Consider the following 18,158-nt stretch of genomic DNA (forward strand, 5'->3'; position numbering starts at 1 on the left):
CCTTTGAACTGTGCCACGGGTCTGACGGTGACCAATCAAAACGTTCGTTCTCCAAATCACCCTCGGTTGACCTCAAACGTCAGTACCGCGGGAAAAAACATCCGTATAGCTTCAACCAAAACGTGGCATCTGTATTTGTAGAAGTTGCAAAAGTCGCGCAGATGAGCACCTCGTCTGTATCAAAGGTAAAATTGACAGCTATGATACGTTTTATTATTCCTACCGTTTTCACGTCGTTATTCAAGCTTAAGAAAATACGTGATAATAATCAATTCAGTAAATCGCTGTGTTGAACTGTTCAGTGGTACAATCATTACATTAAAGTTTTTCCATTCGATTGTATAGATGTTGCTTAAAGAGCTGACTAAAGACGGTTCCATGAGAGAAAACATGCATCTGGCGAGAAGGTTTTTACTGATATGACTGTTACTAAGTTTCTTAATCTTAGGGTTATTACTAGAAAGCATAGCTTACTGGGATGATTGGTTGTAGTAAATATGTCACTTCAAAATATTCGACACCTGTTACCAATAAAAACAAGAAACTTGAAATGCACAAGTGACATGAGTCGATGATGTTGCCAGGTGGGTTTTAGAAACTTTGTTTGCGTGCTTATTATCTTGTTCTTTCCTTCAGGGCTGCTTTGTGTTCAAGCCAAGTTCAAAAAAGAGGAAAAGACCCTTAACAGCAGGTGGGTGTTGTCCAGTGGTCTCTTACGTTGGTGGTTCACACTGCAGGACTAAAGCAAAGCACACATCTTTAATATTTAGTTGACTCTATTGTGCGAGGCAGTTGTATTATAATATAACATTCATGCACATTGTGTTTTGCCTATATTATAGTAATATACAAATGTGAACTTTAGGCTACATGATTCCCTAAATACAGATACAAAAACTATACCATCTGTTTCTTTAACAAAACCATACAGGGAATAATGCTGATTTTCTCTCTTCTATTGTGAATATTATGGATGTATTAGACATTGTGTCTCATGAACAGTGCGTCCTGCTCTGTGGGGAGGATGTCTAGGATGTATAGATGTTGCATTTCACAGTTGCCTGCTTATGCTTGCAGTATTGGAAATGGTTAAATATTGAAATGGAGAATCTTGTAGCCAGCCCAAAAAACCTTTCCTAATCCAAGAACCTGGCAGTGATTTACACTAATGCTGACAGGCAGCCTAAAATAAAGGGGCATTGAAGTTTGCCAGCACTGATCTCAATAATTCAAGAGCATTTATAGCACCTCTGATGGAACGACCTGTCCGAGTTGCTGTTCTTTACAGCTGGAGAAGGACACGATGGTCCCTGTGCTGTTTCTCTCACAGCAGGGTCAGAGTATTGGGTGATGTGCAAACTGTTATTACATTTGCCTGGCGTTTATATTATTATATAATTATCATAATTAATCTAAGGGCTATGTGGGAAAACTGTATTATATTCATATTGTAGGGTCATACAGTGAGGGAAAAAAGTATTTGATCCCCTGCTGATTTTGTACGTTTGCCCACTGACAAAGAAATGATCAGTCTATAATTTTAATGGTAGGTGTATTTTAACAGTGAGAGACAGAATAACAACAAAAAAATCCAGAAAAACGCATTTCAAAAAAGGTATACATTGATTTGCACGTTAATGAGGGAAAAAGTATTTGATCCCTTCAACTTAGTACTTGGTGGCAAAACCCTTGTTGGCAATCACAGAGGTCAGACGGTTGGCCACCAGGTTTGCACACATCTCAGGAGGGATTTTGTCCCACTCCTCTTTGCAGATCCTCTCCAAGTCATTAAGGTTTCGAGGCTGACGTTTGGCAACTCGAACCTTCAGCTCCCTCCACAGATTTTCTATGGGATTAAGGTCTGGAGACTGGCTAGGCCACTCCAGGACCTTAATGTGCTTCTTCTTGAGCCACTCCTTTGTTGCCTTGGCTGTGTGTTTTGGGTCATTGTCATGCTGGAATACCCATCCACGACCCATTTTCAATGCCCTGGCTGAGGGAAGGAGGTTCTCACCCAAGATTTGACGGTACATGGCCCCGTCCATCGTCCCTTTGATGCGGTGCAGTTGTCCTGTCCCCTTAGCAGAAAAACACCCCCAAAGCATAATGTTTCCACCTCCATATTTGATGGTGGGGATGGTGTTCTTGGGGTCATTCCTCCTCCTCCAAACACGGTGAGTTGAGTTGATGCCAAAGAGCTCGATTTTGGTCTCATCTGACCACAACACTTTCACCCAGTTCTCCTCTGAATCATTCAGATGTTCATTGGCAAACTTCAGACGGGCCTGTACATGTGCTTTCTTGAGCAGGGGGACCTTGCGGCCGCTGCAGGATTTCAGTCCTTCACGGCATAGTGTGTTACCAATTGTTTTCTTGGTGACTATGGTCCCAGCTGCCTTGAGATCATTATCAAGATCCTCCCATGTAGTTCTGGGCTGATTCCTCACCATTCTCATGATCATTGAAACTCCACGAGGTGAGAGGCCCAGACCGAGGGAGACTGACAGTTATTTTGCACCAACTGTTGTCACCTTCTCACCAAGCTGCTTGGCGATGGTCTTGTAGCCCATTCCAGCCTTGTGTAGGTCTACAATCTTGTCCCTGACATCCTTGGACAGCTCTTTGGTCTTGGCCATGGTGGAGAGTTTGGAATATGATTGATTGCTTCTGTGGACAGGTGTCTTTTATACAGGTAACGAGCTGAGATTAGGAACACTCCCTTTAAGAGAGTGTTCCTAATCTCAGCTCGTTACCTGTATAAAAGACACCTGGGAGCCAGAAATCTTGCAGATTAATAGGGGATCAAATACTTATTTCCCTCATTAACATGCAAATCAATTTATAACTTTTTTGAAATGCGTTTTTCTGGATTTTTTTGTTTGTTATTCTGTCTCTCACTGTTAAAATACACCTACCATTAAAATTATAGACTGATCATTTCTTTGTCAGTGGGCAAACATACAAAATCAGCAGGGGATCAAATACTTTTTTCCCCTCACTGTACTTGGCATATTTTAGTTTTATTGTCCTTTGTTTTTATCGAACATTTAATGTTTCATAGTCATTTCCTTGTGACAATTTAATTGAATGAGCTTTTGGGGGCAAACCATGTATTAGATTTTATATAGCCTATAACTTGCACTAACTGTCACAGGTTTTGTTTTCTTCCTCTATTAAAGAATATATCATTGTGTGATAGATTTTCTCCACAAATATTATTTTCCTTTTTGTTGTTGATGTTTTCGATTTTATTTAATTCGCAGGGGACTATTTTCACAATAGCCAAGATGACACAGAGACCAGTAAATTACGGTTTCAACTTTGTCAGTCACTATGGGAAGAGATGAAGTTGAAAACTGAGGTAAGTGCTATGGGCCTTCTATGTCATTCACATCTCATGTGAATTGTCTTGATCATTGAAACATATTCACTCAAAATAAGAGGACAAAAACAAATGAACAAGCAGAAATTAGATTCTAGCTACTGTTGTTGATTTCGTTCTTATACAGCTGCTCCAGGATAATCTCAACAAAAAGATCCTGGACAGTTTGCTGGAGTTTGTCCGGAATTCCACTGCGTCCTTCCAGTCTAGTACGGATGACTGGGCATCTCGGATGAGGTCAGATGAGATCCCCACTGCTGCCCTGGTTCTGGGTGAGTTCTGGAGGCCAAGTTTCTTTGCGTTCAAGCTTATTGGAATCGGCACTGGTTGTAATAACCTTTGCTGAAAAATTGTGCACGATCTGCATTTAATATTCAAGTGTGAATGACTGTGTGAGAACGAATGTATGTGGCCTGTTCGTCTGTGTTTTGAGCTTGCAAAGAGAGCCCCACAATGTAGATCTAGATGCACCTTGAAGATAATCAAAGAGACAGCAGAGAAAAATGTAAGAATGAAAAAACACCTTGAAAATAATCAAAGAGACAGCACAGAAAAATGTAAGAAAATGAAAGAAAACTAATTGAATGACAGATTTCGCTTTTGTATTCCCTGCAGTGATAAGATAGTAAAATAAGACTAGTGCATGTCTATTGTTGTGTATGCACTAGCTTGCAGATAGTTGGTCTGAAATGCATGGCCACTACTTTGTTTTTTTATTCCTATAGGGGTCAACGTACCTGACCACGACATGACCTTTCAGAGCCTGTCTGATCTTCTCCAGCAGTCTGTGACTCCCTTCGTGGTCTCCCTGCAGTCCAAGGAGTGCTCTGGTACGTTGAAGGCCGTCCACTCAGAAGATGTGTGGGGGTGTCCCTTTGCAGGACACAGGAATAATAAACCATTTTAGGCTTGAAATTACATTAACTTCCATGTCTGCAACTGCTATGTCTTGTAGTGTATGCATCTACACTGGTAGTGGTCTTCAAATGTGGTTTCTAAGAATCACATGATTTTCTGGTCTTCATTCCATCTGAACCCTTTTGTAATTGAGCTAATGTGTATTTAATTTAATTGATTTCTCTAAAGCAAGTATGCATTTAAAGAGCCCTGTAAAACCTGCTGCATTGTGCACTGGTGAAGTCAGGATTTTGAAGATCACAGAACTATTGTGTTTGCCCACCCTAGGCCCAGACCAAATCAAAACTTTGTCCTAGCCATGAATAGCAAAATACAAATGTCTACCTAGTAGTGGTAGACTCTACATATGACTGCAAGTATGTCGTTTGTAATTTGCCGGTAGAGCAAAGTTTTGCTTTGGTGTATGCCTTAGGCAGTGGTCTCCAGTCCCTAATTCAGTTTCCTATGTCGGTCACCCTTAATTACCGATTTCTAATAAGTGGGAACACACGCTAGGCACTGATCAATTTACACCGGTCCTTGAGTGCTTCAGGGTATTTGTTCCTAATGGAGCTGAAATGACCACCTTTACAAAAACAAATGCTTAATAACTCTTCCCTGTGTTCATGGATTTCAGGGCAGCCTATAAAAGCTGCCGTGTTGGGGCGCTTTGAGTTGTCAGATTAATAATATTAACCCCATCGCTGCCTGTGTGTGCCTCCAGCCCTGATGCACCTGGTACAGAAGGTGCTCGTACAACTGATGGGCTGCGGTGTCTCGGTGGACGACGAGGAAGATGAAGAGGAGTCACAGCCTGGGCCTCGCGGTGCTGACCAACCCCCCAAGAGGTGGCGCTGCTCCCTGGCCACACTGTGCGATTGGTACCAGACTGTGCAGAAGGTGCAACTCTCCTTAATGCCATTTCTCTCTCGAGGCGGTGGTTTCCTATATTTAAAACTGTCAAGAAGCATAACATGTCTTTACCATTTGCCTTATTTTGTTTTCCACTGATAGTAAGAATGATTAATTAGTTAGCTCAGTGTAATTTTGCTTCAGTTGAAATAATGTCATAGTTAGACTTCTCTTGTGTCATTTGTAGCCTTTTCAGTTTTAATCCTTAGTGGACTTGAATGTATTTGGAAGTTGTTACTTAATTGCAATACCAAACGGTTGTTCTGTTTTGAATTTGTGAATCCTATCTTCATTTTAATGACATCACCAGCTACAAAACTCCTTCCTTACAATAACATTGTAACCTTGGGGAATTCACATTGCAGTGTAAAAGCTTTCTGGCCCATATTGACATCAGTGAGGGGGTCACTTGTTTGTAGTTAGAGTGAATGCTGGAATGCTTGCTTTTGAAATAATATCTGTATGCTTGTTTTTCTCTAGAAAGCTGCTTCATCCTCTCCAAGCAAGAAACGCAGTTCCTCCAGTGCCGATTTCAGACCAAACCCTCCCATCGTGGTGATCTTTAAGGACTTGGAAAGCTTCAACCCAAAAGTGCTGCAGGACTTTATCATCATTTGCAGGTAATTATGGGGAAAAATATCTAAAACCTTCCAGACCAGTTATCCTGTACACAAAAGGGCTCCTGCATATTAGTCTATAAATAAAACTGAACACACTAACAAGCTTGGCAGCATCATGCAAGGGTTGGAAATGAGAATTGCAAAGAATGAGCCCTGCTTGTTCACAGTGCAGTCCCATTGCTTCTGTGCAATTCCTCTGCCCAGGCAAAGAGACTGTGTTAACCTTAAAAAGTATTTTCACTTTTTAAAAACTGTCATCAGTCATTTGGGGGGTGGGGGTGGTTGTTTTACTGTTGTTATCCCAGTCTTTCATTTGAATATGTAACTTTAAACACTCTCATGTAATGGATTCAAAACCGAAAGGTCTGCCTCAGAACTGAGGTAAATCAGAATTTAATTTATAGTCACAGTTTGTTGCTTGAAATTGTTTTTTTGAAAGAAAGACAGTGATTTTCCCTGTGGTTATAGTAGTTCTAGTACTATAGTGCTGTAGTATTCAGTCCTGGCTCCACACGGTTTCTGATCCAGTGCACAGCTGGTGTTCACAGTACTTGGGGGAGGGCATCTCTTCACAGATGCCCACAAGGTTTTACTAAGTGGGCTTTCTGTATCGTTAGGCTGAGATCTTGGTGGACTATTTTGTGAGAGAAGGGTCAGGCCAGGTCAGAAGCAGAGGAGACCCCCAAATCATCAGTCCTCCTTGCTCAGGCTGTGATTGTGAACATGGTGACACTTGTAATGGTTATTTCCAAGTTTAAACAGTAATTCATTAATACATTATTGACTTGCTGTAAGCCGGAAGTAATTTTTAAAAAGGAGGCAACCCGTTTCACTGAGTCACTGTTCAAGACGATTTGCTGATTGATTTTCTTGGTCGTGTGGTTCAAAGCAGAACAGGGGCCTTACTGTGTGACCGTCGGCCGAGCTTTAATCCCTCTTCCTCTGTCTGGTCGGCTGGACAGACTGGTGCAGAGCTCCACAGTCCCCTGGCAGAGGGCTTGGACACAATCCACAGCAGCTGGGAAAGTTGGCAGCTGCCTCTCATTAGAAATGAAATAATGGCTGAAGCAAAGACATGAGACGGCAGGTTACGTATTTATGCGGAAAAACAAATGACCAATTTGTTGAAATCGTTTTAATGGTTCCCTCTTTTGTGTCTGATACAGTCAGTACATCCGGAAGCTGCCTCTCATTTTCATCTTTGGGATCGCCACCTCCCCGATCACCATCCGCCGCATGCTGCCGCACTCGGTCTCCGCCCTGCTGTGTATCGAGCTCTTCCAGTCTCTGTCATGCACTGAGCACCTGGCCACTGTCATTGACAAGGTGAGGACTCCCCAGATATCGGCCCAACTGGGTCTTTATTTCTCGTTCTCTCGGAATTTACTTGTGCAACAAACCTTTGAATGGAAAATGTGTGTTTTCGGTTGTTGCTCCAAAGTGGACACTACGTGGTAGAATCTAGTGATTTTTTTTTTTTCAGGCTTTCTTAAGTTTTGTTGACCAGTCCTTTAGATATAACTTTCAGAGTTTCGAATTGAGGAATAGATTAGGGGGAAAAAGTATTCTGGAATGCCAGAGATACAGTGACGGAAAAAAGTATTTGATCCCCTGCTGATTTTGTACGTTTGCCCACTGACAAAGAAATGATCAGTCTATAATTTTAATGGTAGGTGTATTTTAACAGTGAGAGACAGAATAACAACAAAAAAATCCAAAAAAATGCATTTCAAAAAAGTTATAAATTGATTTGCATGTTAATGAGGGAAATAAGTATTTGACCCCTTCGACTTAGTACTTGGTGGCAAAACCCTTGTTGGCAATCACAGAGGTCAGACGTTTCTTGTAGTTGGCCACCAGGTTTGCACATCTCAGGAGGGATTTTGTCCCACTCCTCTTTGCAGATCCTCTCCAAGTCATTAAGGTTTCGAGGCTGACGTTTGGCAACTCGAACCTTCAGCTCCCTCCACAGATTTTCTATGGGATTAAGGTCTGGAGACTGGCTAGGCCACTCCAGGACCTTAATGTGCTTCTTCTTGAGCCACTCCTTTGTTGCCTTGGCTGTGTGTTTTGGGTCATTGTCATGCTGGAATACCCATCCACGACCCATTTTCAATGCCCTGGCTGAGGGAAGGAGGTTCTCACCCAAGATTTGACGGTACATGGCCCCGTCCATCATCCCTTTGATGCGGTGCAGTTGTCCTGTCCCCTTAGCAGAAAAACACCCCCAAAGCATAATGTTTGACGGTGGGGATGGTTTCTTGGGGTCATAGGCAGCATTCCTCCTCCTCCTCCTCCAAACACGGCGAGTTGAGTTGATGCCAAACAGCTCGAATTTGGTCTCATCTGACCACAACACTTTCACCCAGTTCTCCTCTGAATCATTCAGATGTTCATTGGCAAACTTCAGACGGGCCTGTACATGTGCTTTCTTGAGCAGGGGGACATTGCGGGCACTGCAGGATTTCAGTCCTTCACGGCGTAGTGTGTTACCAATTGTTTTCTTGGTGACTATGGTCCCAGCTGCCTTGAGATCATTAACAAGATCCTCCCGTGTAGTTCTGGGCTGATTCCTCACCGTTCTCATGATCATTGAAACTCCACGAGGTGAGATCTTGCATGGAGCCCCAGACCGAGGGAGACTGACAGTTATTTTGTGTTTCTTCCATTTGCGAATAATCGCACCAACTGTTGTCACCTTCTCACCAAGCTGCTTGGCGATGGTCTTGTAGCCCATTCCAGCCTTGTGTAGGTCTACAATCTTGTCCCTGACATCCTTGGACAGCTCTTTGGTCTTGGCCATGGTGGAGAGTTTGGAATCTGATTGATTGATTGCTTCTGTGGACAGGTGTCTTTTATACAGGTAACGATCTGAGATTAGGAGCACTCCCTTTAAGAGAGTGCTCCTAATCTCAGCTCGTTACCTGTATAAAAGACACCTGGGAGCCAGAAATCTTGCAGATTGATAGGGGATCAAATACTTATTTCCCTCATTAACATGCAAATCAATTTATAACTTTTTTGAAATGCGTTTTTCTGGATTTTTTTGTTTGTTATTCTGTCTCTCACTGTTAAAATACACCTACCATTAAAATTAAAGACTGATCATTTCTGTCAATGTGCAAACGTACAGAATCAGCAGGGGATCAAATACTTTTTTCCCCTCACTGTAGAAGTGTGACTAAACGTTGTTCTCCCCTCCTCTCCAGCTTGTTCTAACAAAAAAGTTTCCCTTCAAACTGAGTGGCAAGGTCCTGCAAGTTCTTGTGGGTATTTTTCTGTACCATGACTTCTCAGTGAGGAATTTCATCAAAGGACTGCAGGTAAGCCATTGTGCAGCTGAACATCGATTATATAAGCATATATATGAACATCGCTTACTATCTCTTTTTCTCTTAAATGTCTATTGATTCAGTTTGGTTTCTCAATTTATAGACGAGATTGAATGGTTTTCAATTGACTCTTTTTGGCAGTTGTGGGAAATAAACGATGTGAGAATTCCTGACCCCTTTTGCATTGTAAAGATTCAAAAACTTATATGTGCCAGGTTCCCTTTATATTCTGTTCCCAGCAGCATTTGTTTGTGTGAAATTAATCAAAATCAAGGTACTGAGATCATCAAATTTGGAGCCCAAGTGATGCAATACTTGGTGATGGCATGTGGTCTGTGTCCGGGGGACGTGGTCGTATTGAGCTGCTCTCGTTTCCCTGCAGCTGTCTCTACTGGAGCACTTCCACAGCCAGCCTCTCAGTGTGCTGTGCTGCCACAAACAGGAGGCCCTGACCCGAGCCCAGCAGCTGAGGCACGAGGACTGTGAGGCCATTCGCCAGCTACCATCCTTTATGAGGTACATCGAGGCACCAGAGCCATCTCCCTGGCCCAGTGGCTTTCCAAGATCTGACAGAAGATGTCATGTACTTATTATGTGTTCAAAATGACATTGTTTTTGGTTTTCCTCTCTCTCTACAGTCGCCTGGTATTCTGAATAGATCTTGTCAAAGAGCTCGGTCATTGTTTATGTTCACAGATGACCTCTGGCCTACTGAAGTGGTAAATGTGCTCGGACATTCATCGTCTTAGTTGTATTGAAGTGGGCGTAGCACAGAGTTTCACCGCGCACGCATGAAACACCGTTGAGCTGATCTCTTCAGTGCGTGTGTTTATGCGACAAACTGTCATGCTTTGTAGTGGGAAGGGTTTTCTCCTATCTGAATATGAAAAGTTCTGCTACAGCCTCGCCAAACACTTCTCTGACGTCCAGAGTCTGTTTCTCTGCAGGTATGTTGAGAGTCAGGAACCCCAAGAGCAAGTTAAGCTGCTAACCAGTGATCAACATGTAAAGGTAAACCATACAGAAGCATTCGGGAAACAATATCTGGTCAATTTGAGCAATGTAGAATGTACTACGAGCATTAACATCCAAATCTCTCTTGTCATGTTTTGTTTCTTTTATTTTTTCTAGGATGTTTGTCAAAAGTTACTAAAAGAGCTGCACCACTATCACAAGCAATATTATCCGGTTCTGAGGTGCTTGCATGCACTGACATCATCCCTTCCCAAGCACCCTTTAGGCAAACAGGTGAGGACATTCATTCTCAAGGAAATCATGTCTATATACCTCAATCTCTTTAACCTGGAAGTGAGGAGACAAAGTAATTTCAGTCCTAAAATTGAACTGATCAAAACCGTTTAAGAATCCATGTGTAGAGTCTGTCTCTTCCCACGCATTGCGTCTGCAGCCAGCCAGCGGTGTCTCGCAGCTCCTATTATGCCTGTTGCTTGTTTTGTTCTCAGATCAGAGAGCTGCATGTCACTTGTCTGGAGAGGAACGTTTGGGAATGCGAAGAGTACGGGGCTGCTTTTCAGCTGCTGAGGTAATTGTGGTGTCTAAGAGAAGGGCCATTGTTGAGGAGTATGAAAGGGCTGGAGGAGGAGGAGGGAGGGGTGGATATGGGGGGGGGTTGAAGGAGATGTATGTTCATCAGACAACCCCAGTCTCGCCCCCACACACGCACACTTTCATTTTGCAATGGATTTCTTGGAAACTTTTAAGGCTAATGTGCACTTGTGATTAATTTCTGGTCGATCACAAGTTGTAGCATTTTTGTCTGCATTAATCTGGCAACAAGACATTATCGGCCTGTGAAAAAATATCTACAGTCTCGCCTTTCTGAATAAATATTACTTGTCATGTTGCAGAAAAAGTATATATTTTTATCGTAGCTGTTTTTTTGTTTCTTATTCTTTTTATGCACATCCTTGTCAAAAGTAAACTGCTGTTTCTGTGTTCTGAAACTTCTTGAAAATTCTTGAAACTTATAAAACACATGTACAGATTAGCTCGGCACTGTCTTTGTGAATATACAAAGTCCTATTCTTTGTATTCCTCTGAATCTTAACCATTTCTTTTGTGTTCTAGTGTGACTTTACATCTACTTGAGACATAGGTTACTAAATAACTTGTACAAGTGCTGCTATGCCATGTCAATTAAATTATATTTCCTTCGATAACATTGTAATGCTAGCGTTAGCAGTTGCTGTACAAACCCTCTGAGACTGAGGTACTGAAGCCAACTGCAGTTACTAGAGCTGGTATCATGAGGGTCATGCTTTATACAACAATGCCTTACAGAATGCTGGCGAAGGACGATCTGGTGGCGGCCCTGCAGAAATGTATAGACATACTGACGTCTGCCAAGCCGAAGGAGCTGCAGGATGCATTACAACACCTGCAAGATTTCAGCAGGCGGTTTGAACAGCTGGATAGTAAGTGTGACTATGCCTGTGTACAGAATGTGTTCCTAACTACTCGGGTTTCCTCCTCTATTCCCCAGCACAAGCACTTACTCATATAGGGAATGTGGCCTCTTGTTTAGTTTCATGACCCCGGCTGATCGTTCACTGCCTTGGGAGTTGTGTTTTCGTCAGTGTGAGTTGTGTTATCAGTTGAATGAATGTTTTATTGTGATAACTCCACTCCCAAGTGTCGAATTTGATCTTATTGTGACATCTTGCGTTGCAGGCTTATGAATACCATCATAAAACCAGTATGGTTTCCGCTCTACATTTTGTTTACTCTGCGGTTTAATCCATTAAGGATAGGATCTTTGTTTTTCTTTACCAAAAGGATATCTAACCAGAAAATTAAGGGCTGTCTGCTGCAGGACAGACAGTCAGACGATTAGCACATCAGACCAGGGTCACACTTGTCTCATTTAAAAGAAAATGTATCTGCTTCACAGATGGTTCTGCTGCAGACGAGGGCACTGCAGAAGGGGGTGAAGATGTTTCTCCAAGTAAAGGTCTGCAGAAAAAGACCGATTTGTTCCATCTTCAGAAGGTACTGACTGACTTTCCAAACTGAACACAACCACTTCTTAAAGTCAGTTTACTGAGTCGGCTTATGTTACTCTAGGTGTCTTAATCACTGTGTTACCGTTCAGCCTTTATGTGAACTGTAAGAGAAGAAATTGAGTGAAAGACAACCTGTCCTACTGATATTGTAAGACTACATGTACCTACAGTTAGATACCTGATATTCTACATTGCATTTTCATTTAGAAGTAATCTTTTACGGTCATTCACAATTCTACTACATACTAGTACGATGGACCCTTCACTTTTATATCAGCCTGACTGAAGTGAACATTTTGTTTTCACATCCTGAAAAATATATATGAATCCTAACAGCCTCAAGATGTTTTTTGTCTTAAACTAATGTGATGGTAAATGTTTGTGTGTTTAGAATCCTCAAAAAGAGACTATTTAGATGATTATATTGTATACTGTGTGCATGTTTACACCAGTGCTAAGCAATTAAAATAGGGTATTGAGTTATAAATCATCTTTCTTGTCATATAACGGTTCAGCAATCTAATAATGTAGTCTGGCTGCAATTAATTTGTTTACAGAAGAAATGTACTGTCCTTCACTGCAGTGTAGCACAAAAGGTCAGATTGCTCCAAGGATAATTTAGCTAATGAAAAAAATGCAGTCATTAGTGCCTTAATAGTAATCTCCTTTGATGTAGAAAGGTGTCATAAACAACCTCGGCAAAATGAGAATTAAATGGCAATGCAGCCTCTTCGTGTCTTCGTTTTCAAGAAAACTGTGAACTCAGAACAGTGTTTGTTTCTTTCAGAGGCTAATTTACTTGACAGTCGCCCTTGCCCATCATACGCGGCCGACTTTCGCAAGAACAGGGCGAACTCGTTTACAAGCGTAATGATGTATGCTGGACGTTCATTAATTTGCAAGGAAAGGTACCTTGGCAGAAGAGATGTTTATGAAATGCAAACCGAAAGGTTAAAGAGAGGCCATGGCATTGCTGGTTAGAGAATAATTTCTGTAGAGACAGACACCCTCAGAAGGTGTCAGAAGTCGGTTTTCTGCGAGCACAGAGGATGAGGAATTACAGCGAGGGCGATACATTATTAGTTTCTCCTTGCTTTTCTAATCTGTATATTTCACTGTAGTGAAGAGACTTTGTAGTCGATCTTCACTTACTGAGAAGTGTAGACTTTTAATTTGAGGATATAATTCTGTTTTGCCACAGCTGTCAGCCGCTAAGTGTTTGTTTTTCAGAGACTTTATTGTGATACTATAGACAAGAACAGGATCCTGTGAACAGGATCCTTTTGTTTGGCAATTTGTGTTACTTGTCTATAATGCCCAAATAAATATGAAACGGATGTATATTAATGGGAAAGCAATAACTACTGTTTTCCTTTGAATTTATCCTTAGATGTTAATTTCATAAGAAATATATTTTTTCATTTTTCAGACTTTGCTGGAGATGAGAGAGACCAGAAGAACCAAGAAGCTCAGCCGGTTTGAAGTGCTCCGAAATAAAGCCCTAGATTTCATGGAGAGTCTTGTCAAGTAAGCAGAAGCAGATTCTAGGTTTAAATTCTTGGCAAAAGAGTCGGGCAAACTGGTGACAGACCTGCAGACCTCCTTTTTCAGTTGTTCTACCAAATTTTAAAGATTGCGTGCTACGCTTTTTTAATTGGCCGCTGGCATTCAGTTTTGTTAATTTGTGTTTTATCCCCCTAGAAAACACCTTGTACCCCCTGAGTCGCAGACCCTGTTTGAAGTGTGCTATTTCAGCGCATCTGGCACCCTGAGGCGCCACCTCAACGCGACGCCTCGCACATCAATACAGACTGCCCTCAACAACCCGTACTGCTACCTGCAGGTGACTCCTTGTCCGCGCCATCTCTACGGACGTTTGCCTTTCATCAGCATTGTACAAAAATACAATCCCTTCATTTCACAGCCAGTAGAAATGCAAGAACACTCAAGGAAATTGAATGAGGTTTGGGTGTCTCTGCTGTAATTGACAATTAAGTATAAAACAAAAAAACATTAATCTTGACTGGCTTTGAAATTAACCGTTTGTTCCACTGAAGAACACCTACACATACATGAGAAGTTCAGATTGATTTTGTGTTCCGAGAACGGCTTCGTCCGTGAAGATGTGGTTTACTCTTCCTTGCTCAAACTTCATTTCGCCATCTTGGAATGTGAAAGTGAAAAGTGTGAAATGATGTTTCAACAGAACGAGGCACTGAAGAGTGACAGGGGTGTCATCTCCAACGCTGCTCCTGACATCTGCATCGTGTATAAACTGCACCTGGAGTGTGGCAGGCTCATCAACCTATATGACTGGTTGGAGGTAAAGAGCAGGGTGTCGTGGGAAGTGTTTCTTTATCAGGTCAGGGGCGGAATGTGTCTTGTATAGTCCAGGACAGAAAACAAATCAAAGATGGTGTTAGTGGTGGACAGGGAGCCGTGGGGAGCTGTTTGGGGACAGGTTTACCTATTGATTGAACAGTTTCCTTGCCATCTCCCACAAACACCCCTCCACACAGTAAACACACTTGAAAGTACAGTAAACTTTGGTTCAGAGCTTTTGAAATGAGAACACGGCCCTATTAGGGGAGGTCACGCTTAACACGGCTCCATTTACCACGGTTTCAGAACAGCATGGTACAATAATTAAGGAACAAATTAATTGAGCACGGTCAAGGTTTCGAACCAACACGGTAAAATAATTAAGGAACAAATTCACTTGGCACGGTGGAGATTTCCGAACTGCTTCTAGAAGTGTGCCGACACGGATTCCAAGTATTTTATAAGGTAAATTATCTTAACATTAGTTTATTATTAATGTATTTATTACATACACTATATATAAGGCTAGTATGTTTTTTTTTTCTTTAGTTTCCCACACTTATTTACCATTATTTTTCTCTCGCTGGCTTCCATTGGAACGCATCTTTTATAACATGTCTTCCTACGGAGAAATGGGTTTCATAGTGTATGGTTTCAGGAATGCATGTACCGTGTTAAGTGGGAACATCCCTGTACTGAATACTTGGTTCTAGATTAAAAATATATATATTGTAAACATGACAAGTAGATATTAGTGTAGACTGCACATCTATTTCCTGTGCTGCATGACTGTGGTTTTGTTAACAAGGAGACTAATTGAGGACTCTCTCAGCTGTGGGTTGAGGGGCTCCGAGAGGCTGACTCTGGCATCCCTCTGTTTACAGGCCTTCGCGACAGTAGTCACAGCTGCAGAAGGCGAGGAGCTCGATTCAGCAGAGGCTGCTAAGGTCGACGAAGTGAAGCAGTATCCTTTTTGATGCGTGGTTCAGAGCTTAATGCGTATTGCATTTTTAACTTGATTACATTGTTCTTGTTTTTTTTTTTTTTAATCATTAATTGTAATCATCGCCTTCCAGAAGCCGCCGTAAAAAATGATGAATATAGATGACAAATCTCCTTGCTAGCATCTATGATTTACATTATTTTTTCCCACTGCAATAATTTCTTTCCATCATAAAATCCACACGAGGGGAAAAAAAATATAAACATAAATTGCTGTGGGGGAAAATGTTCATACACTGAAGCACTTAAATTGGTCTAATAAAATGTGGATTTAACTAAGTCTTACAGCACTGTTGGTTTTAGAAAGCTAGTGGCTCCATGCATTAATGTGCAATTAATAATGTATGCTTCGAGGGCCCACTTCATGTGTCGCTCTCTGGCTTGCAGGGACTTGTGCATGAGGCCGATGAATTAATGTCTCCGCTTTCATATTCATGAGATCCTCTCCTCTCTGCAGTTGGGTGAGAGGCTGGTAGCATTTCACTGTGGCAGCTTCTGGGGGTTTCATCTTAAACATTGATTGTTTTTTGTCCCTCTAATGCTGGAATTAAGTTGGAAAATTTGAAATTTTGAATACCAGTTGCTGTTGTTTTCCTTAATGCTCTCAGTGCTCGTTTCATCCGAGCCGTATCTGAGCTGGAGTTCCTCGGATTCGTCAAACCAACCAAACAGAAGACTGACCATGTGGCACGACTAACCTGGGGTGGTTGCTGAGACCGTCAAGCCCAGGGTTGCCTGCTGTGGAGGCACTGGGAGAGACGGGGAAGAAACCTCAATTCTTGTTGTTGTAGTTGTAATGAACATTTTTCACTCCATCAGATGTGTGCAGTGTATCTGTGAATATTATATTTTCCACAACATTGCATCCTGGGTGTTCTTGGATTTGTCTCCTCACTGCAAAGCTCAGGTATTTTAGGAGTTGGAAGTGAATTCCTTTGCCTTCTGATTAATAAGTTAATTAAGTGACTAGGTGAAAATTATATTACTTCTGCCACTGCCCCCCCAAAACTATGCATGCTAGAGCTCAAATAATTTGAGTTTCCCTGACTACAAGCATAACACATCAATTATTTGAGTTAAGACTATAGGGCACAGCATCTCTCCACACCGTGGCCAAAATCAACACTGAGCGAATCAATTCTCTGTATGAGGAATGCCAGTTTCCCACACAGGAGCACATTTCCCCCTTAAGCAAATGAGGTCCAGCCCATTATCAGACAGGCAGTATTAATCGAAGCAGCTGGGTGTAGCTCTGAGCACTACATTAAGGGTGTAATGGATACCTTTTGTAGGCCTCTGATGCTAGAAGCTGTTGGAAATTATATTAACAAAAAGAAAGTTCTTGGCAGCCCTGTTCTGTGCTGTCTGAAATGGTTCTCATCATTTTTAATGACTTGTCTTGGTTTATGCAACATATTAAATTTTACATCTTATTTTGTTCCACTTGGAAAGAACAGATTTTTTTTTTTTTTTTTTTTTAAGGTTTGTAATGTTTCCTAAAGTAGGGTCTAACATGAAATCCTCCCCAATAAATGTGTCTTTCTTGTGAATGGTGGTCCACTGTTGCAAAATGTTCCATATTTGAGTTCAAGGTTCTGGAATTTTTTGTATGAATTCTGGTTTCTATGGTTGATGCCCTTGGAAGTGGGACTTGTTCTCATTGTAGCCACAATAATGGAATTATTCCACCGAAGTTATATTTATTCTGCACTTAAAATGATTTATCTTGTTGGCATCGAGTCCCTCATCATGTAAACATTGCCAAGATCTAATTAAGAGTTAATATCCTGCTGAGAATTAGCATTTTCCCCAATGTACTAAAAGTACCCACCACTGTGAGCTGCTTCCTGGCCATAGTCCAAAATTCTGCAAGTGTCTTTTTATTGAAATCAAAACAATAGCAAGAGAAATTACATAGCAGCCCCTACTCACTGAACTGTCAGTGTGGCACTGCCCTAATGGGGCAACTAGATTACAGGTTTGCAAAGGAAGCTTGAGCCTGGATCACAATCCACTGCCAGGTTAAACTGGGCACTTGCTAGAAGACCATATCTGAGCTACTCATCATTAAGTAAATGGTACAAGATAAGGATAAGTGAGATTTCCAGCCAGACTTCTCAAAGGCTTTTCGCTCTGTCTCTTCACGGCAAGATCAGCACCCACAGAAATTATTCTATTGGCATAAATTGTGCTAACATTACTTATTCAGCTTTACACACTCATTGATTGCTTATAAATGTTTCAAATTTGATGTGCAAAAATTCCTGCTTGGTTTATGCTTGGGGGCTTCGAGCTGTTTATTTTGTAAATAGGACTGAAGTCCAACTATTTAAATTTTTCATAATCTGGAAAACAAACTTCATGCAGATGTACATTTACATGTAAAACCTTTAATTTGATGAAGGAAATTGATCAGATCAGTCATATTGTGGAATGGAAACGCTGAAGTTGGACATCCGCAATTAAACAATGACCAGAGAGAGGAATAGTGAATGACAACTACATTTATAAAACAGCCTTGTGAAGAATGACTCATTAAATTGTCATCCAATGAGATGCTGAAGATAACTTTAGCTCTTGTTTTTAAAACCAGATAACCAAAGGAAGAGATTTGCTGCACGAACAATTTCACTGCAAACTCGTAAAAGCTTTTACAGCTGCAGCATGA

The 18,158-nt window shown here is 41.5% G+C and overlaps 1 protein-coding gene across 1 annotated transcript; it reads left to right on the top strand.

The window, feature by feature from the left end:
* The first annotated feature begins 92 nt into the window (after window positions 1-92).
* On the top strand, window positions 93-17,369 carry orc3 (origin recognition complex, subunit 3). The gene is made up of 20 exons (XM_066687997.1): window positions 93-185; window positions 637-691; window positions 3,264-3,361; window positions 3,510-3,654; window positions 4,108-4,212; window positions 5,004-5,179; window positions 5,672-5,811; window positions 6,978-7,137; window positions 9,021-9,134; window positions 9,526-9,659; window positions 10,091-10,154; window positions 10,275-10,391; window positions 10,607-10,686; window positions 11,445-11,578; window positions 12,055-12,152; window positions 13,596-13,693; window positions 13,868-14,009; window positions 14,373-14,489; window positions 15,373-15,452; window positions 16,099-17,369. Exons 1-20 carry the CDS (start codon window positions 162-164, stop codon window positions 16,202-16,204), a joined length of 2,187 nt encoding a protein of 728 aa, XP_066544094.1. The 5' UTR covers window positions 93-161; the 3' UTR covers window positions 16,205-17,369.
* The last annotated feature ends 789 nt before the right edge of the window (window positions 17,370-18,158 follow it).

Source organism: Amia ocellicauda, chromosome 1 (assembly GCF_036373705.1).
Source record: "Amia ocellicauda isolate fAmiCal2 chromosome 1, fAmiCal2.hap1, whole genome shotgun sequence".
Taxonomy (NCBI): Eukaryota; Metazoa; Chordata; class Actinopteri; order Amiiformes; family Amiidae; genus Amia; species Amia ocellicauda.